The sequence below is a fragment of the Muntiacus reevesi genome, chromosome 1 (genome assembly GCF_963930625.1).
Source record: "Muntiacus reevesi chromosome 1, mMunRee1.1, whole genome shotgun sequence".
In the NCBI taxonomy this organism is placed as follows: Eukaryota; Metazoa; Chordata; class Mammalia; order Artiodactyla; family Cervidae; genus Muntiacus; species Muntiacus reevesi.
In genome coordinates, this window is record NC_089249.1 from 130,536,765 (window position 1) to 130,551,259 (window position 14,495).

Here is a 14,495-nt window from a genome sequence, read left to right on the forward strand (position 1 = left end):
TTTATCAGCACTAAAAGCTTTTCAAAATTCAACATTTCAGATCCAGATTCCTCAAGAAAGTAAAAAAAAAAAGAATTGTAACTATGATTGTTTAAACTTGTAGAAAAACATATTTACAGAGTTAACAATTAGTGTCCATTATCTTATCATCTGTAGCAGATCAATGATTTTCTCAAATCATCGACACAGGTGAAGAGGGCATGGCAAACCACTTCAGTATTCTTGCCTGGAGAATGCCATGGACAGAGGAGCCTGGTGGGCTACAGTCCATGGGGTTGCAAAAGAGTCAGACATGACTGAAACAACCTAGCACGCACACATGTGTGATGAAATAATGGGAAACTAGTACCATCAATATTCTTTTACTGGACTCTCATGTGCTCACAATCAGGGAAACTGAAAAACATGAAAGACGTAAGCCAACACCTGTTGGCTTTCTAAAGAAAGAGTCTACTAATCAGAAAGAAGAGATAAGGTATAGAGCCCCAAATGGGAGAAAGCATGACATGTTCAGAAAATGAAAGATGGCCAGTTTGGTTGGAGCATCACAAGCAACGATGAGTGGTCCAGATTTAGCTGGAGAAGTGGATGAGTGCACATCATGTGGAGGAGTGCTTTTCAGACTTAGTTGTGTGTACAAGAATCACCTGGAGGGCATGTTAAACCACAGATTCCTAAGCCCTTCTCAGAGATTCTGATTGAAAAGGCCTCTAGTGGGATCTGAGAGTTGCTTTTCTAACAAAGTCCCAGGTGAGGCTGATCAGTAATCCACACTTTAATACTACTGATGTGGAGCTTTACAGCTTATAGGTGAGGATAAGGAGTCTGGATACTAACACAGAGAAGATGGGAGACTGCTGGAAAATTTTGATTAATTGAAAGGCATGATTTGTTTTTACTTTTCAAAAATATCCTTGTTTATAGATTAGAGGTGATGAGACTTCTTCATAAGGCTGTCATAAAGATTAAGAGAGATAATAGATGTAATATACCTAACAGTTCTAACACATAAATATGCCTTTTGGATTTTTTCACTGCTTTCTTGCCTTACTATTTTGCTTCAAGAATTGTAAATGAACTTGGAAACTCTTTTTTTGGAACTTCAGATAAATTTTCTAAATCAGTCAGTTTAGTTCAGTCCCTCAGTCGTGTCTGATTCTTTGCGACCCCATGGACCGCAGCACACCAGGCCTCCCTGTCCATTGCCAACTCCTGGAGTTTACTCAAACTCATGTCCATTGAGTCAGTGATGCCATTCAACCATCTCATCCTCTGTTGTCCCCTTCAATTTTTCCCAGCATCAGGGTCTTTTCAATGAGTCAGTTCTTTGCATCAGGCAGCCAAAGTATTGGAGTTTCAGCTTCAGCATCAGTCCTTGTAATGAATATTCAATACCAGTATAAATACCAGTGTATTCATTTTCTTTGCAGCTGTTGTTAATTACCACAGATAGGGTGGTTTAATTCAACTCTACTATGTTATGGTTCTGGAGGTCAGAGTCCCGACATGATTCTCACTGGGCTAAAATTAAGCTGTTGGCAGGCCTGCATTCCTCCTAGAGGCCCTAGGGAACATCAGTTTCCTTTCCTTTCCTTTTCTAGTTTCTGAAAGTGAAAGTGAAGTAGCTCAGTCGTATCCAACTCTTTGCAACCCCGTGGACTGTAGCCTACCAGGCTCTTCCCTCCATGGGATTCTCTAGGCAAGAATGCTGGAGTGGGTTGCCATTTCCTTCTCCAGGGGATCTTCCTGACCCAGGGATCAAACCCGGGTCTCCTGCATTGTAGGCAGACGCTTTAACCTCTAGAGGCCACCAAAATTCCTCAGCTTGTGGCCCCCTTTCTATATCCTCAAAACCATCAACAGCTGGCTGAGTCCTTCTCACATCCTATCACTCTGGCTTCTGCTTACATTTAAGGAGCCCAATGTTACATTAGGCCCATCTGGAAGATCCAGGTTTATTTTCTCTCTCTCAAAGTCAGCTAGTCAGCAGCCTTAACTCCCCTTTGCCACTTGCTACATAAGGCAGAATACTCACAGGTTCCAGGGAACAGGACCTCAGCATCTTTGGGGGGTATTGTTCTGCCTATCAACTCAAATCTCAGTGTGCTTATGTTTGCATGTTGGTACTGCTTTTCTTTCTTCTCCACTGCTAATGACCATTTGAGCCTCAGGCAAATTAGCACCACCACCAAGAATTTCCCACAGAATTAAGCACCCCTTCATCTGTCCCACTGCTAGATTCTTAGGCTCTAAGGTTTTATCTGCTTCTATCCACACTGTCTGATCCTACTTAAATAAGACCTGTGATACTTTTGAAATTGTTATTTTACTTAATTTGATTTTTAAGTGTTTGGGACCAGGAAGAACAGAACAAATCAAAAACAAATCTTTTTCTTATTTCTGTTTTTCCTAAGAGAGGCTTCTTTGAGGAAAGAAAAGACCCCAAACCACAAGCACTTACTCAAGCACAACAAAGCTCAAATCACAGAGCCCACCTTGTCGCCAGTCTCAGCCCCTCTGTGGGACTGACAGTGGCTGACAGCTGAGCGGGCCTCCTGCTTCCCCGAGTGAAGCAGAAAGCCACATCTTGAATCTTGAACGCCTGTGTGAGTCCGTGATCACACCCTTGATGTTACCTTTCATCTCAACAGCTCTCTTGGCTCCACTTGCTCTGAGCAGTTTTAATTTCCTGCCAGCACAGTGGCACAATTTGCTGGCATTTTCCTTAGGATGCTTTTCATCAAGAGCCTAATGAGTGCCTGGGTTCTGGCGGATGATAAGCACGAGGCTGCCAGGGAAATGCCAAGAGGCCCCCTTGGCTCTGGAAGGCATCTCTGCCTAATTTCCCACCTCCTGCTACATGTACGGGCAATTCTCTGTTAGCATCGCTCTGACAAACAACCAGTGTGTGCAAAGAAGCCTGAAAACCACTAGAGCCCAGTACCCTGATACTTGGCTGTGAGGGGTTAAGCAGAAAAAGGCCTTGATGGAACTCACTAAATGGACTTGTGAGCCAAACCTCTGATAATGGATATACTCAGATAACCAAGGTACACTAATGGAACACATCCAGAGATAATCAAAGTTCCACTAATTAAATAAAATGTTTTCCCATATCTAAGAATTTACTATCTACATCCAAGTGTTTTACCCAAATAGGAGGTTGCTATGTTATTAGCCTAATGCAGTTATAATAATGATTTGCACTTTCAGACTATTACTCACGGTGCCCTTGAGGGTTTTGGCATATGGGACTCTTCCCCGCTGGCTTGCAGTCACTTTCATTTCCAGCTCCCTGCTCTCCCAGGCCTGTCTTTATTCCCCAAGCACCAGGCTTCCCCTTTAATGTCTTCTTATGTTCCTTAATTCCTTATATTAGGAGTGATTTCCCCCACAACCCCCTCCCCCCCAACTTTCTGAATAGCTCTTTATTTTAAAACCTAAGTTGTCCTTTAAGGCTACAAGTCCATCCAAAGGGCTGGTACATGGACAATTTAGTATCTATATGGTGGCCACACACACAAAAGAGGATTCACAATTATTCAAGAAAGGGAAGTACAAATTTTATTATTTCCCTATAAGGTCATCTCTCAGTCCCTACCATTTCATCCTAGAAACAATGAATGTTGTTCACTGCTATGAGAAATTATTTTAAGAACACAGAGGAAAGCTTGCCATGAAAATCATTTTAAAAACTAGATCTAAAGATTAATGGTGAATGACACCAGTATTAAGACCTTTTCCCTGATTTTCTGACTGTGAGGCCCTGTGGGTCTGAGATTAAGTAGAAAACATGGAGATTTGATCTTGATAAAGAAGCCAAGAAATTCTTATTGATCTCATATGTACCACATGTCCAGGCCATCAAAAGAACAGTTTGGACCTTCTTTATACCTGCCTCAAAAAATAAAACTCTCACAGCGATGATATAGACGGAGTTTTGCTCAATGTTTTGCTATTCCCCCTTACATTCAGGTTAAAAACCATTTTCCAGAAACACTGAAAAGTGAGATCAGAGGATGGCTCCTGATGTTTGTTTGCCGTTCAATGGCTAATTTTCCTCCTGACAGTCCTGGTTCCTCACACTGTCAATAAAATCAGAGGGAACAAAAATTTCAGACTTGTGACATGTTCTTCTAGCATAAATCTGAAAACTGCTTTAATTTGATATCATGAGAAAGAGAACACACTCCCTGCTTCCCCCATGATTCTTGTTCCTTAATCATCAGGACCAGATGGAATGTCGCTAGTCTTCCTTCATCTTGAGATAAGACTCCACAAGGATGAAAACTTTTGGCAAAAGAACATTTATACAAACCATTTAACATCCCTCTTTCCTCTTTTTCCTCCCTCTGCACTTTGCCTTTATTTCTCCTTCCTTTCTCTTCCACACATATTTACTGAGTGCCCGTTAGAGACCAGCTCACACAAGACCTTTCCAGGGAAGCCCTCTGTGACTTTTTCATTTTAAATAGTGTCCTTTTCCCTGGTGGCTCATATGGTAAAGCGTCTGCTTGCAATGCGGGAGACCCAAGTTCAATCCCTGGGCTGGGAAGATCTCTGGAGAAGGCAATGGCACTCCACTCCAGTACTCTTGCCTGGAAAATTCCATGGATGGAGGAGCCTGGTAGGCTACAGTCCATGGGGTCACAAAGAGTCGGACACGACTGAGTGACTTCACTTTCTTTCTTTGAATTTTTTACTTGCTATCATGTTTCCTTTTTATTTTATTCTTAGCACTTACTATTATCTGATCGTTTCCATTTGTTCTCCTTCTTATGACATGTCTCTTCTGCTAGAAATGCAAACTTCTTAAGTGCAGGGAGATATTTTCTCTTTTCCTCACTATTGTACCTCAGTTCTGAGTATACTGTCTATCACATATTAGTTTTGTGACACAGATTTTTGAATGAATGAGTGAATGAATGGCATAAAGTTCAAGAGTACAATGTTGAAACAGAAACGCCCTTTACCCTTGCAATGTTGTGTAGCAGAAAAACATATATATATATTCACTATAAATTTTGTGTATGTTCTATAGTATAAATATACATATATATCTTTTATATATTTTGTTTATAATACAAATATTTCAGTTTAGTCGCTAAGTCGTGTCTAATTCTTTTGTAATCCCATGGACCACAGCCTGCCAGGCTCCTCTGTCCATGGGATTTCCCCAGGCAAAAATATTGGAAATGGTTTGCCATTTCCTTCTCTAGGGGTCTCTCCGACCCAGGGATCAAATCTGTGTCTCCTGAATTGGCAGGCAGATTCTTTAGGAAGGAAAGGTAGAAGATGCTGTGAGTGTGCATGTTATTTTACAATAGGCTGGAGGGGTCAGGGAAGTGTTCCTTGAGGAATTGTCTTTTAAGCTGAACTTGAAAGATAAGCATGAGTTATTAAGCAAAAAGGGAGAATAAAAGCATTTTATCCAGATTAAAAAATTTTGCAGTTCCAGCGAGTAGAAAGAGGAATTTTATTTAGAATATTCTTTAAAATCTTTTGCCTATTACTTTAAGTATTAGAATTGTGCAGTTAATACAAAAACCTACAATATTAAAAAAAAAAATCCCCACAGAGAAAACAGATATCAGTAATAGTGTTCTTGAAAGGATCAACTATTTTATGACTGATTGTATACCATGTAGTGAGATACCTAATAGAATGTCATGACTGAAATATCTCCTCATTCTCTATTTCACTTCAACAAATGTGTATTGAGCAGCTATTAGGAATCAGCCATTGAATTAAGGTTTTGGAAGACAAAGATTAATAGCAAATGTTTGTTCTCAAAAAGTTAAGGGGAATAATGTTTCAACTTGAGATAGAAGTATGAGTATGGCACAGTAAAACACTAAGAACGGGCATGTGTACTAGGCTGGAACGTCAGGGGAGAGTTTCTAGAAGACAGGATCCATAAACTTGAGTCTTGAAGGTTAAGTAGGAATCAGAAATTTAAAGTGAAGTGGAGTAGGCAAGGTGGAAGGGTACAGAGAAAGAGAGAATGGCATGAGAAAAGATTTAGAAAACTGGAATAACAGGACATGTGTAGGGAGGAGCAAGTAATTTTGCACAGCTATTGTGTGAATGGGTTTCCCTGGTAGCTCAGCGGTAAAGCACCCTCCTGACAAAGCAGGAGATGCAGATTCAATCCCTGGGTTGGGAAGATCCCTTGGAGAAGGAAATGGCAACCCATTCCAGTATTCTTGCCTCAGAAATCCCATGGACAGAGGAACCTGGAGGACTACAGTTCATGGGGTCAGAAAGAGTTGGAAATGACTGAGTGACTGAGCATGCACCTATACATATTAGAACAGTGATTTTAAATTGCTTAACATTTTGATGAGTGATCTTCAAAACTTTTTGCTGTAGTCCTTAAATTTTAAGTTTTCAGTGAATGCTACTATTTGTCATAAATAAGAAATATATACACAACCAAATAACACAAGTGATTTCTATATTCTGGGTTTGGCCAGTGATATCTGGCTTCATGAAAAGGTTTAAAGAGGATACCCATTATCCTGATATGTTAATGTTGTATTTCTTCCAGGACACTAATGCATGTTGTAAATTAGGAAAGATTTTGAGATTTTAAAGTTTTGTGGAGCATGACTTTATCTCTTCTGTGCACTTAATAATAATAGCTATCACTATTTTTATTGAGAATCTGTAATCCAAACATTATTTCTTATTCCTAACCCATAGCAGAATTCTGTAGTTATTAATTAATTTATTTAAATTTGAAGATTAAACCTCAGAGGGATTAAATAACTTGCCCAAGGTCATTCAGTAATAAGTGTGGAATTTGGACTTAGATTTACTTGATTCTAGAGTGAGATGGTTAGGTTGATCTATGTCATAAGACAGACTTCTGTTTGGTATCAGATTTCCACCGAAGAGCTATGTGGTTTGAGCTAGTGTGACTTAACACCTCAAAATCACAAACATTTTATCTGTAATACAATTATAATACCAATTTAAAGGGTTATTTTGATAAATTACATGTATATATATATATGCAAATATGGGGCTTCCCAGTTGGATCAGTGGTAAAGAACCCACCTGATGGGGCAGGAGAGGCAAGAGACTCGGGTTTGCTCCCTGGGTTGGGAAGATCCCTTGGAGGAGGGAATGGCAACCCACTCCAGTATTCTTGCCTGGTGAATCCCATGGACAGAGAAGCCTTCGGACTACAGTATAGGGGGTCGCAAAGAGTTGGACACAGCTGAGCAACTGAGCATGCATGCATGCACATATGCATATGTAATAAGTGATTAACGAGTGTGAAGTTTTCTTAGACTATTTGTATTAATGTATACAGTTTCACATATAGTTATTATGTTTCAAAATTTTTTGTATTATCCCCCTATAAGAATAAAGGTTCTTCCTATTTTAATGAGAGTTGGTATTATTTTATTTATTTTTTAAAGACAGAGCGTTAACTAAACATGTAGAAAGATAATCAGGAGACAGAAAGTTGCACATAGAATTTTAAACACCGCCTAAACGTTCTGTTTATTCCTTTCTTTACCTCATCCCAATCCACACTAGCATAATAAACTATGTTTATTAAACTAAGTAACTAAACTCCAAGTAGGTAAGAATTCAATATAGAAAAAGACTGGGAGTTTATAATCCAAGGATGAAGATTTATCAAAAAATTTAATGAAGTCACTTCTCCTTCCTTTTACTCCTCCCTCACCCTTATCTCTTAGTTATTTTTTACTGGCTGAAAACTGTAGAAACTCACAACTATAAGACTTCATTACTTTTGGAGAATACACTACGGTACGTTTACTATAAATAATTCACACCATACTACACTTGTCAAAAGGAATGAACAAAGTATATATCATGGTACAGGAGCCTTGATTTTTATTGTTTTTGCTCACTTACTCACTAATTTTCCAACTGCAGCTCCCTGTCACTGTGAATTAGAGTAGTTCTGCTGCATACAAATATTGTATTCTGGGTAATTAGATATTGGGATAGGAGCCTCTGTAAATTACTTTAACTGGTGTCAGTACTGAAGCAAATAAGAAGTTTTTAGTTCTGTTTCTGGTTTGGGTTATTTTCTGACCCTAAACAGCCTGACATAAAGGAGTGCTTTTCTTTGTCAAAGGCAGCCTTTTCAAATCTAACTGCCAGACATACTATTGAGCTATGTGTTCAATTCTAATTGGTTGAGATCTTTTCAATTTGGCAGTTTCATCTTTAATGCAATGGATGTAAGATTATGTGTGGCTCTTTTCAATGAGTTTTCCATACTGGTGATTAGGGCAGCGGATTTGGACATAAGCAGGCTGCTGGCTATTTCTTCTGGCCAATTTAAATTGATTCATACAAGTCCTTTGTACCCCAGGGGAAGGGCAGAACAAATCCCAGTGAGTGAGCCAGATATGGCTACTCTCAGAAGAGTAAAAAAGAAGAGGGAGGACAGACTGGGGAGAGGAAACACTAAGTATTATAAAATTTGAGCTCTGAGCAGTCTGGCAGAGAAATATTGAAACTTAACCAGTAGGCTTCTGTATAGAACTAAGGTCACTGGGAAAATTATTTCCAAGATTGATTTTGATATATTTAGGTTAAAAGGACTAGGTAAATAGAAAATATTCTTCATACTTGATCCCACAGGGAGCCATAGTGAGCAAACTCTTTTCTAAAAGTATTCTAAAAGACAGTGGATAATTATTTCGGAACTCCAAAGCAGCTGTAAATGTGTGATAACAGAATAGCAGAGAGGGTCAGCTAACAATTTTGTTTGGGACAGATGAAAATTTGGCCTTAGAATCACTCAGAGATGAGTGCTGTTAAGAAAGTCTAGTTTTCTGTTTCGAAGGTGCACTAGGAGGAGCTATTCAAACAGGGCACATCCAAAAGTAATCCTTTTCAAACACACAGTCTCTGGTTACAAAGCTCTCTTCTGGGTTTTCTCTTTTAAGAACTGGATAGGGTACAGGCAAACCCTGGTGGGGTCACTTCTATTATACATCATCTCTATTTCATGAAGAAAGAACTCCAAGTGAAGTTTTAGAGCTCTTTCAACTCCATTTCGGAAAATCTTTGGTATGCCAGATCAATTAATTTGGTGACTCCCTCTCTGAAGGAGAATGTAAACTATTTATCCAAAGAAAACAGGGACAGTACACTGCTGACAATATTTTAACAAGGACATTCCAATCCTACCTGAACACATGAAAACAAAGAAACCTTTCTCTAGCAAGAGAAAATAGCAACAGTTTTATTTTGTTGGTTTGACTTGCTTTGTCCTAGAACATATGCAAAACATCCGTCTCCTGAGTGGTAACATTCAATTTGTTAAAATTCATAGTAATAATGAAATGCAACACTGATGTCTGCCACATTAGTCGAACAAATAAGGGTGACAAGTATGGCATATGTTTCAGAGACCAGTGGGTAAGTCCTCTAAGCTAAAGGATTTTTGTTGTTGTCTTTTGGTAGGAAATCTTAGGAGCTTGCACAATGATTCAAGGTTTTATAAAGTATAGAACTCCACAGAAAATAAAAGTAAAGCCAGTTTTCAACCATCATTCTTAATCAACTAAAAATAAACAAAGCCAAACCCTGTGAAGAGCTGGCTGCAACAGCTATTTCTGAGCTGTTTTCTGGAAGACTAATGCTTTGTAAAGTCTTTCTCTGAAACTCAGATTTCTTGAGAGATATTATCTGAGAGTCACTGGAATTAATGCAACATAACTAGAACTTAGTAAGGCCTCCTGAGGTTTCAGAACAAGTAAAATTTTCCAACTGACACACAAATACAAAACTACTTGGACTTCCTTTTATACAAATTAGAAGGCAGTTATACCTGACAGAAATGTATACAAATATTCATCAAAAGATATGTATGTGATATGTACATGTATAACAGCTGTGTTCCTAATAGTTCTCAATTATTCAGATACCCTGAAACAGCAGAATGAATAAATTGTAATATATTTAAAAATAATACCATACAATAAGAATGAATGATCTGGAGCTACATGCAACAATATGGATGAATCTCGCAACTCATTGGACTAAACAGGTCAGACATTAAGACGTATACATCGCAGCATTTCATTTATATTTAAGTACGTGTGTGCATGTTCAGTTGCTTCAGTTGTGTCCGACTCTTTGCGACCCTATGAGCTGTAGCCTGCCAGGCTCCTCTCTCCATGAGATTCTCCAGGCAAGAATACTGGAGTGGGTTGCCATGCCAGGGGATCTCCAGGCAATCTTCCTAAACCCGGGATTGAACCCGCATCCATATTAAGTACAGAAAGAGGTAAAGCTAATCTATGTCTGGTGGCAGTGATGCCATTTTTGGTGAGTGAGCTGAAGACAATTGTAAGTGGGGCTTCTTGGTGTGGATCATGTTCAGTTTCTTCATCTGAATGCTTAGTGAGTTCAGTTAGTGAAAATTCTTTGAGCTATAATGTACAGACATGTGTTTGTGTGTGTGTGTGTATCTGTATTTACACAATACTCAAAGAAAAAGTAAAAAATAACAGGCCTATATCTTAACTCATGCCTTGTTATTCCATGTCTTTTCACTTTTCTTTTTTGTAAAGTAACTTGTATATCATTTCTTCACTATCAGTCTTCAGATGTATATGCTTTTCTTTCTCCTTGTCTATGTGCTTACAATAGCTCTCTATTTCTATCCATCAAACCTCATCTCTCCTTTCATTAATGGACTTTCATGTCCTACTTCAGACGGAAAATCTTTTAGATCACCTTGACAACCTAAGAAATCTTCCAGTTTAGTAACTGTTCTTGTAAGCATGGTGTTCTAATACTTAGAAACATAAGAATACTTCTTTACATACTTTGAACATCCTAATAAGGAAATACAAACATCAAAATCTGATATATTTTACAGTATTTAGTTGTATCTCTCTGATTTCAATACTGCTCCATCTCACCTGAAGATTTAAACTCTGTTTGAGTTTACATGGTTTATATAGAGCTCGCTTAAGAGGTATACTATATCGCAATAAAAATGACAAAATGATATTTTACCTTCTGATTGTCACTAGTTTCCTTTCCCTTAAAAGGAAAATTTGTTAGTTTTCATTTTCATTCTTTATTTATGGACTACTACTATAACCACTACTATCATTGCCAAAATGCCAAGTATTAGGTATTTATTTTGCGCCAGTCACGGTTATAAGCAATTTGCACATATTATCTCATTTAATCTTTACAATCTTATGAAGTTGCTACTGTCTTCATTTATCAGATGAAAAAACTAAAGTTCAGCAAGAATAAATAACTTGCCCAAGATTAGCATTATAGTTTGATTCAAACCCCATGTTCTTCCAACCCAAGCTTTCACCACTTTGAGCTCAAATAAGTTTATACTTAAGCACTGAACATTGGCTCCCTTACTTTTTCTAATACCAGGCATTATTAGCGTGGTTAGACACGAGAAATACTCGTTCATTCTTTCTTTGCATTAATTTAATAATTCAAATCCACATCCAAATTCTTCCATGTAAGAGGCAAAGACTATCTCTACATCTCCTCTAACAAAGTGATTAATGTTGCCTATCACAATTTTGTTTCTCCAGGAACTAGAAATGTGACAGCTCCCTTCTCTCTTCAAAATGCCAATGCCAAAAGTGACTTCAACTCACCTGCAGCCCTGGAGTTGCCTTCCCTACTGTACTCTTTGATCCACATTCCCAGTGATTCAAATACAATCTCCAAAGGAAATGGGAGTATACAAGTCATGGAAGCAAAAGAACTCTTGATGTAGTGACATCAACAGTGCTCACAGTTCAATGTTATCACTACAGCAATGCAATGGTGAAAAATATACCTTTTTCATAAGCCCACATCAAACACGTCTGCTCATCTTTTTCACCACTAGACCTGCTTGGATCACAAGCTACCAGATTCATATCAGCTCCATTATCCAGTAAGAACTGAACCAGGCGAATGTGACCATGGAAGCAAGCAGAGTGCAGCCCTGTAATAGAATAAGAGTGAAAGGAGAAGAGGGAAGAACTGAACCCCAATTTTCAAAAGGTAGTCATTACCACATAACAGCATTGTGGCCAGAGATATACAACAAAAGCTGAGTTCTTTGGTAGATAATTAATTCTATCTTTGAGAAAACAAGACACTTTAAAGAAAAGAAGTATATAGTTAATATACATAGAGACTACCTTTTGCTTAAGCACACTTTTTAGTATTTTTACATCCACTGTAACTACCAGAACAAACATTAGCATCTTTGTATAAATCAAACAGTAAAAACCTCAAACAAAAAAAAATTTTTTCAGCAGCAAACCAAGGGTAAGACAGTGTGATCAGTGTGTTCCTGATGTAGGTCATAACAGATGCATTGACTGTAAATACTTTTGCACAAAAATGAAGCTGACCAAAGGTCAGTCTGCTTTCTATTATCACCATGCACCATCAATTTAAAAAGTGTCATTGATAAAATATTCCTAGTCATTGGGGTTGGCCACTGCCACTGCTCCCCCCACTCTTGACCATATACTGCTTCTCTTGAGCATTGATATGCTTCAGAAACCGTTGTTCTCACCAGTCTTACCTGTGTGCCCGTCCCTTCCTTGGTGGTTGATGCTTATGACATTCTGATCAAGAAGAAATTTAACCAGGTCAATGCTCTTGCCATAAGTACAAGCACTGCAAAAATATAACACAGGGGAAATAGAAGGTCTCTGTTATGGGTTGAACGTGTGCCCTCCAATTTAACATGTTGAAGCTCTGACTCCCATAACCTTACAATGTGACTATAATTTAAAGAGGCATAATTTACAGAGGTAATTAAGTGAAAGTGGATTAATTAGGGTGGGCTGGGCCCTCATCAAATATGATTGGTGTCCTTATAAGAAGGGAAGATTAGGACAGGGACAGGAGGACAGCTCATGAAGATACAGAAAAGAAGGCAACCATTGGCAATCCAAAGAGAAAGATCTCAGGAGAAACCAAACCTGACACCTTGATCTTGAATTTTCAGACTCCAGAACTATAAGATCAATTTCTGGTGTTCAAGGTACGTAGGGTATGGTATTTAGTTCTGGTAACCCTAAAAAACTAAAGCAGCCCTGATTTACCCAGGCTATTTTAGATGCTGGTGTTTATGTAAGAGTGCCAAAAAGCCAGAAAAGAGAGAAGGAGGAAGGGAGAGAGAAGCGGGGGTGATAAGAAAAAAAAGGACATAAAGCAATACAATCCTGAAGATTCTCAAAGATGAGCCTTTAAAAAAGGAGCTGTATAAAATTTCTAGCATTTTCTTATTAATTATTAAATAGTTCTTATGATATGACTTCTTTCTGCAGGGAAACTGAATGGAATGAAGGAACCCAGGAAGGTTCTGAGAAATTTCAATGATACATTACACTTGTGATTACATCTGAAGCAGGAGACAGCCCTGTGAGATCTGACGCTAATTCCAGGTAGGTAGTGTCAAAAATAATTTGAACTGGAGGACACCCACTCAGTGACTCCAGAGAACTGGAGAACTGTTTGGTGTAGAAAACCCTTATACACAGCTAGTATCTTGTGTTTAGAAGTGAGGTACTGTGTATTATGGGACAGTACAGAAAAACAGGGTTTTTTTCCTTCCAGGTTTGTTCCAGAAGAGGTCGCTCACTGAGTCTTACTCTTTTCTCTTCCTGGGATGACTGCCTAAATCCTTTTTCTATCATAGAATTTTGTTATTTTCTTTAAATAAATGCCACTATTTATCTAGTTGAACTGATGTTCCCTCTATGAAGTCTTCTCATGAACCAAAAGCTGAGTTCATTGTTATCTTCTCTGCTTCCTTGTTTGTTCAGTTTTATGGAACCTTTCATATTGGGTATGGTAATGGATACACCTGTGTGTGCTTTGATGCCTTACAACAGAGTTTCCTTAAGGAGAGAAGGGATTGTGTCATGTCGATGTTCCTACCAGCAATAACACAATATAGCTCCTTAATAAGTCTTTCTTGAATAGTTGAGTGAATAAAAAGTCACTATCTCAGTGTAATAGATCCTATCACCATTAGTTATTTCTATTACAAATAGGACTCAACACTATACTTTTAATGTTTGTCTGAGTTCCCTCATTGTTTCCTTTCAAAGTAACTATTTACAGGAAATGATAAGTTCTGAACATACATATACATATATACATATACATATATATATGTGTGTGTGTGTGTGTGAGTGTGTGTATACAAATGTGTGTACATATAGCATATGAAAACAATAACAGAAATGTACCAAGTGCTATGTGCAAAGCACTGTGATTTGTACATAGAAAAAACTATAATTGTAGTGAGCTCTTCATGTAAAAGGAGTATTTCTTTTATAAATATGTACTTACAATGAATAGAATAAAATATTAATATGTTATTCCTAGTAGCCACAGATTTGCACAAAATAAAACAATTGAATACATACTTTTAACTCACTTCACTAATCTCCTTATATGCAGAGTACATCATGGTGAAATGTTGGGCTGGATACAGC

General features: G+C 38.1%; 1 protein-coding gene across 1 annotated transcript in view; it reads right to left on the reverse strand.

Moving 5' to 3' along the window:
* The window catches only part of TNNI3K (TNNI3 interacting kinase), a 311,086-nt gene that overhangs the window by 195,269 nt on the left and 101,322 nt on the right, over positions 1-14,495 (reverse strand). Inside the window, exons 10-11 of the mRNA XM_065910902.1 lie at positions 12,569-12,663; positions 11,828-11,977 (exon numbers count right to left, since the gene is read on the reverse strand). Of these exons, the coding sequence (XP_065766974.1) occupies positions 11,828-11,977; positions 12,569-12,663 (245 nt within the window). The remainder of the gene's footprint in view (positions 1-11,827; positions 11,978-12,568; positions 12,664-14,495) is intronic.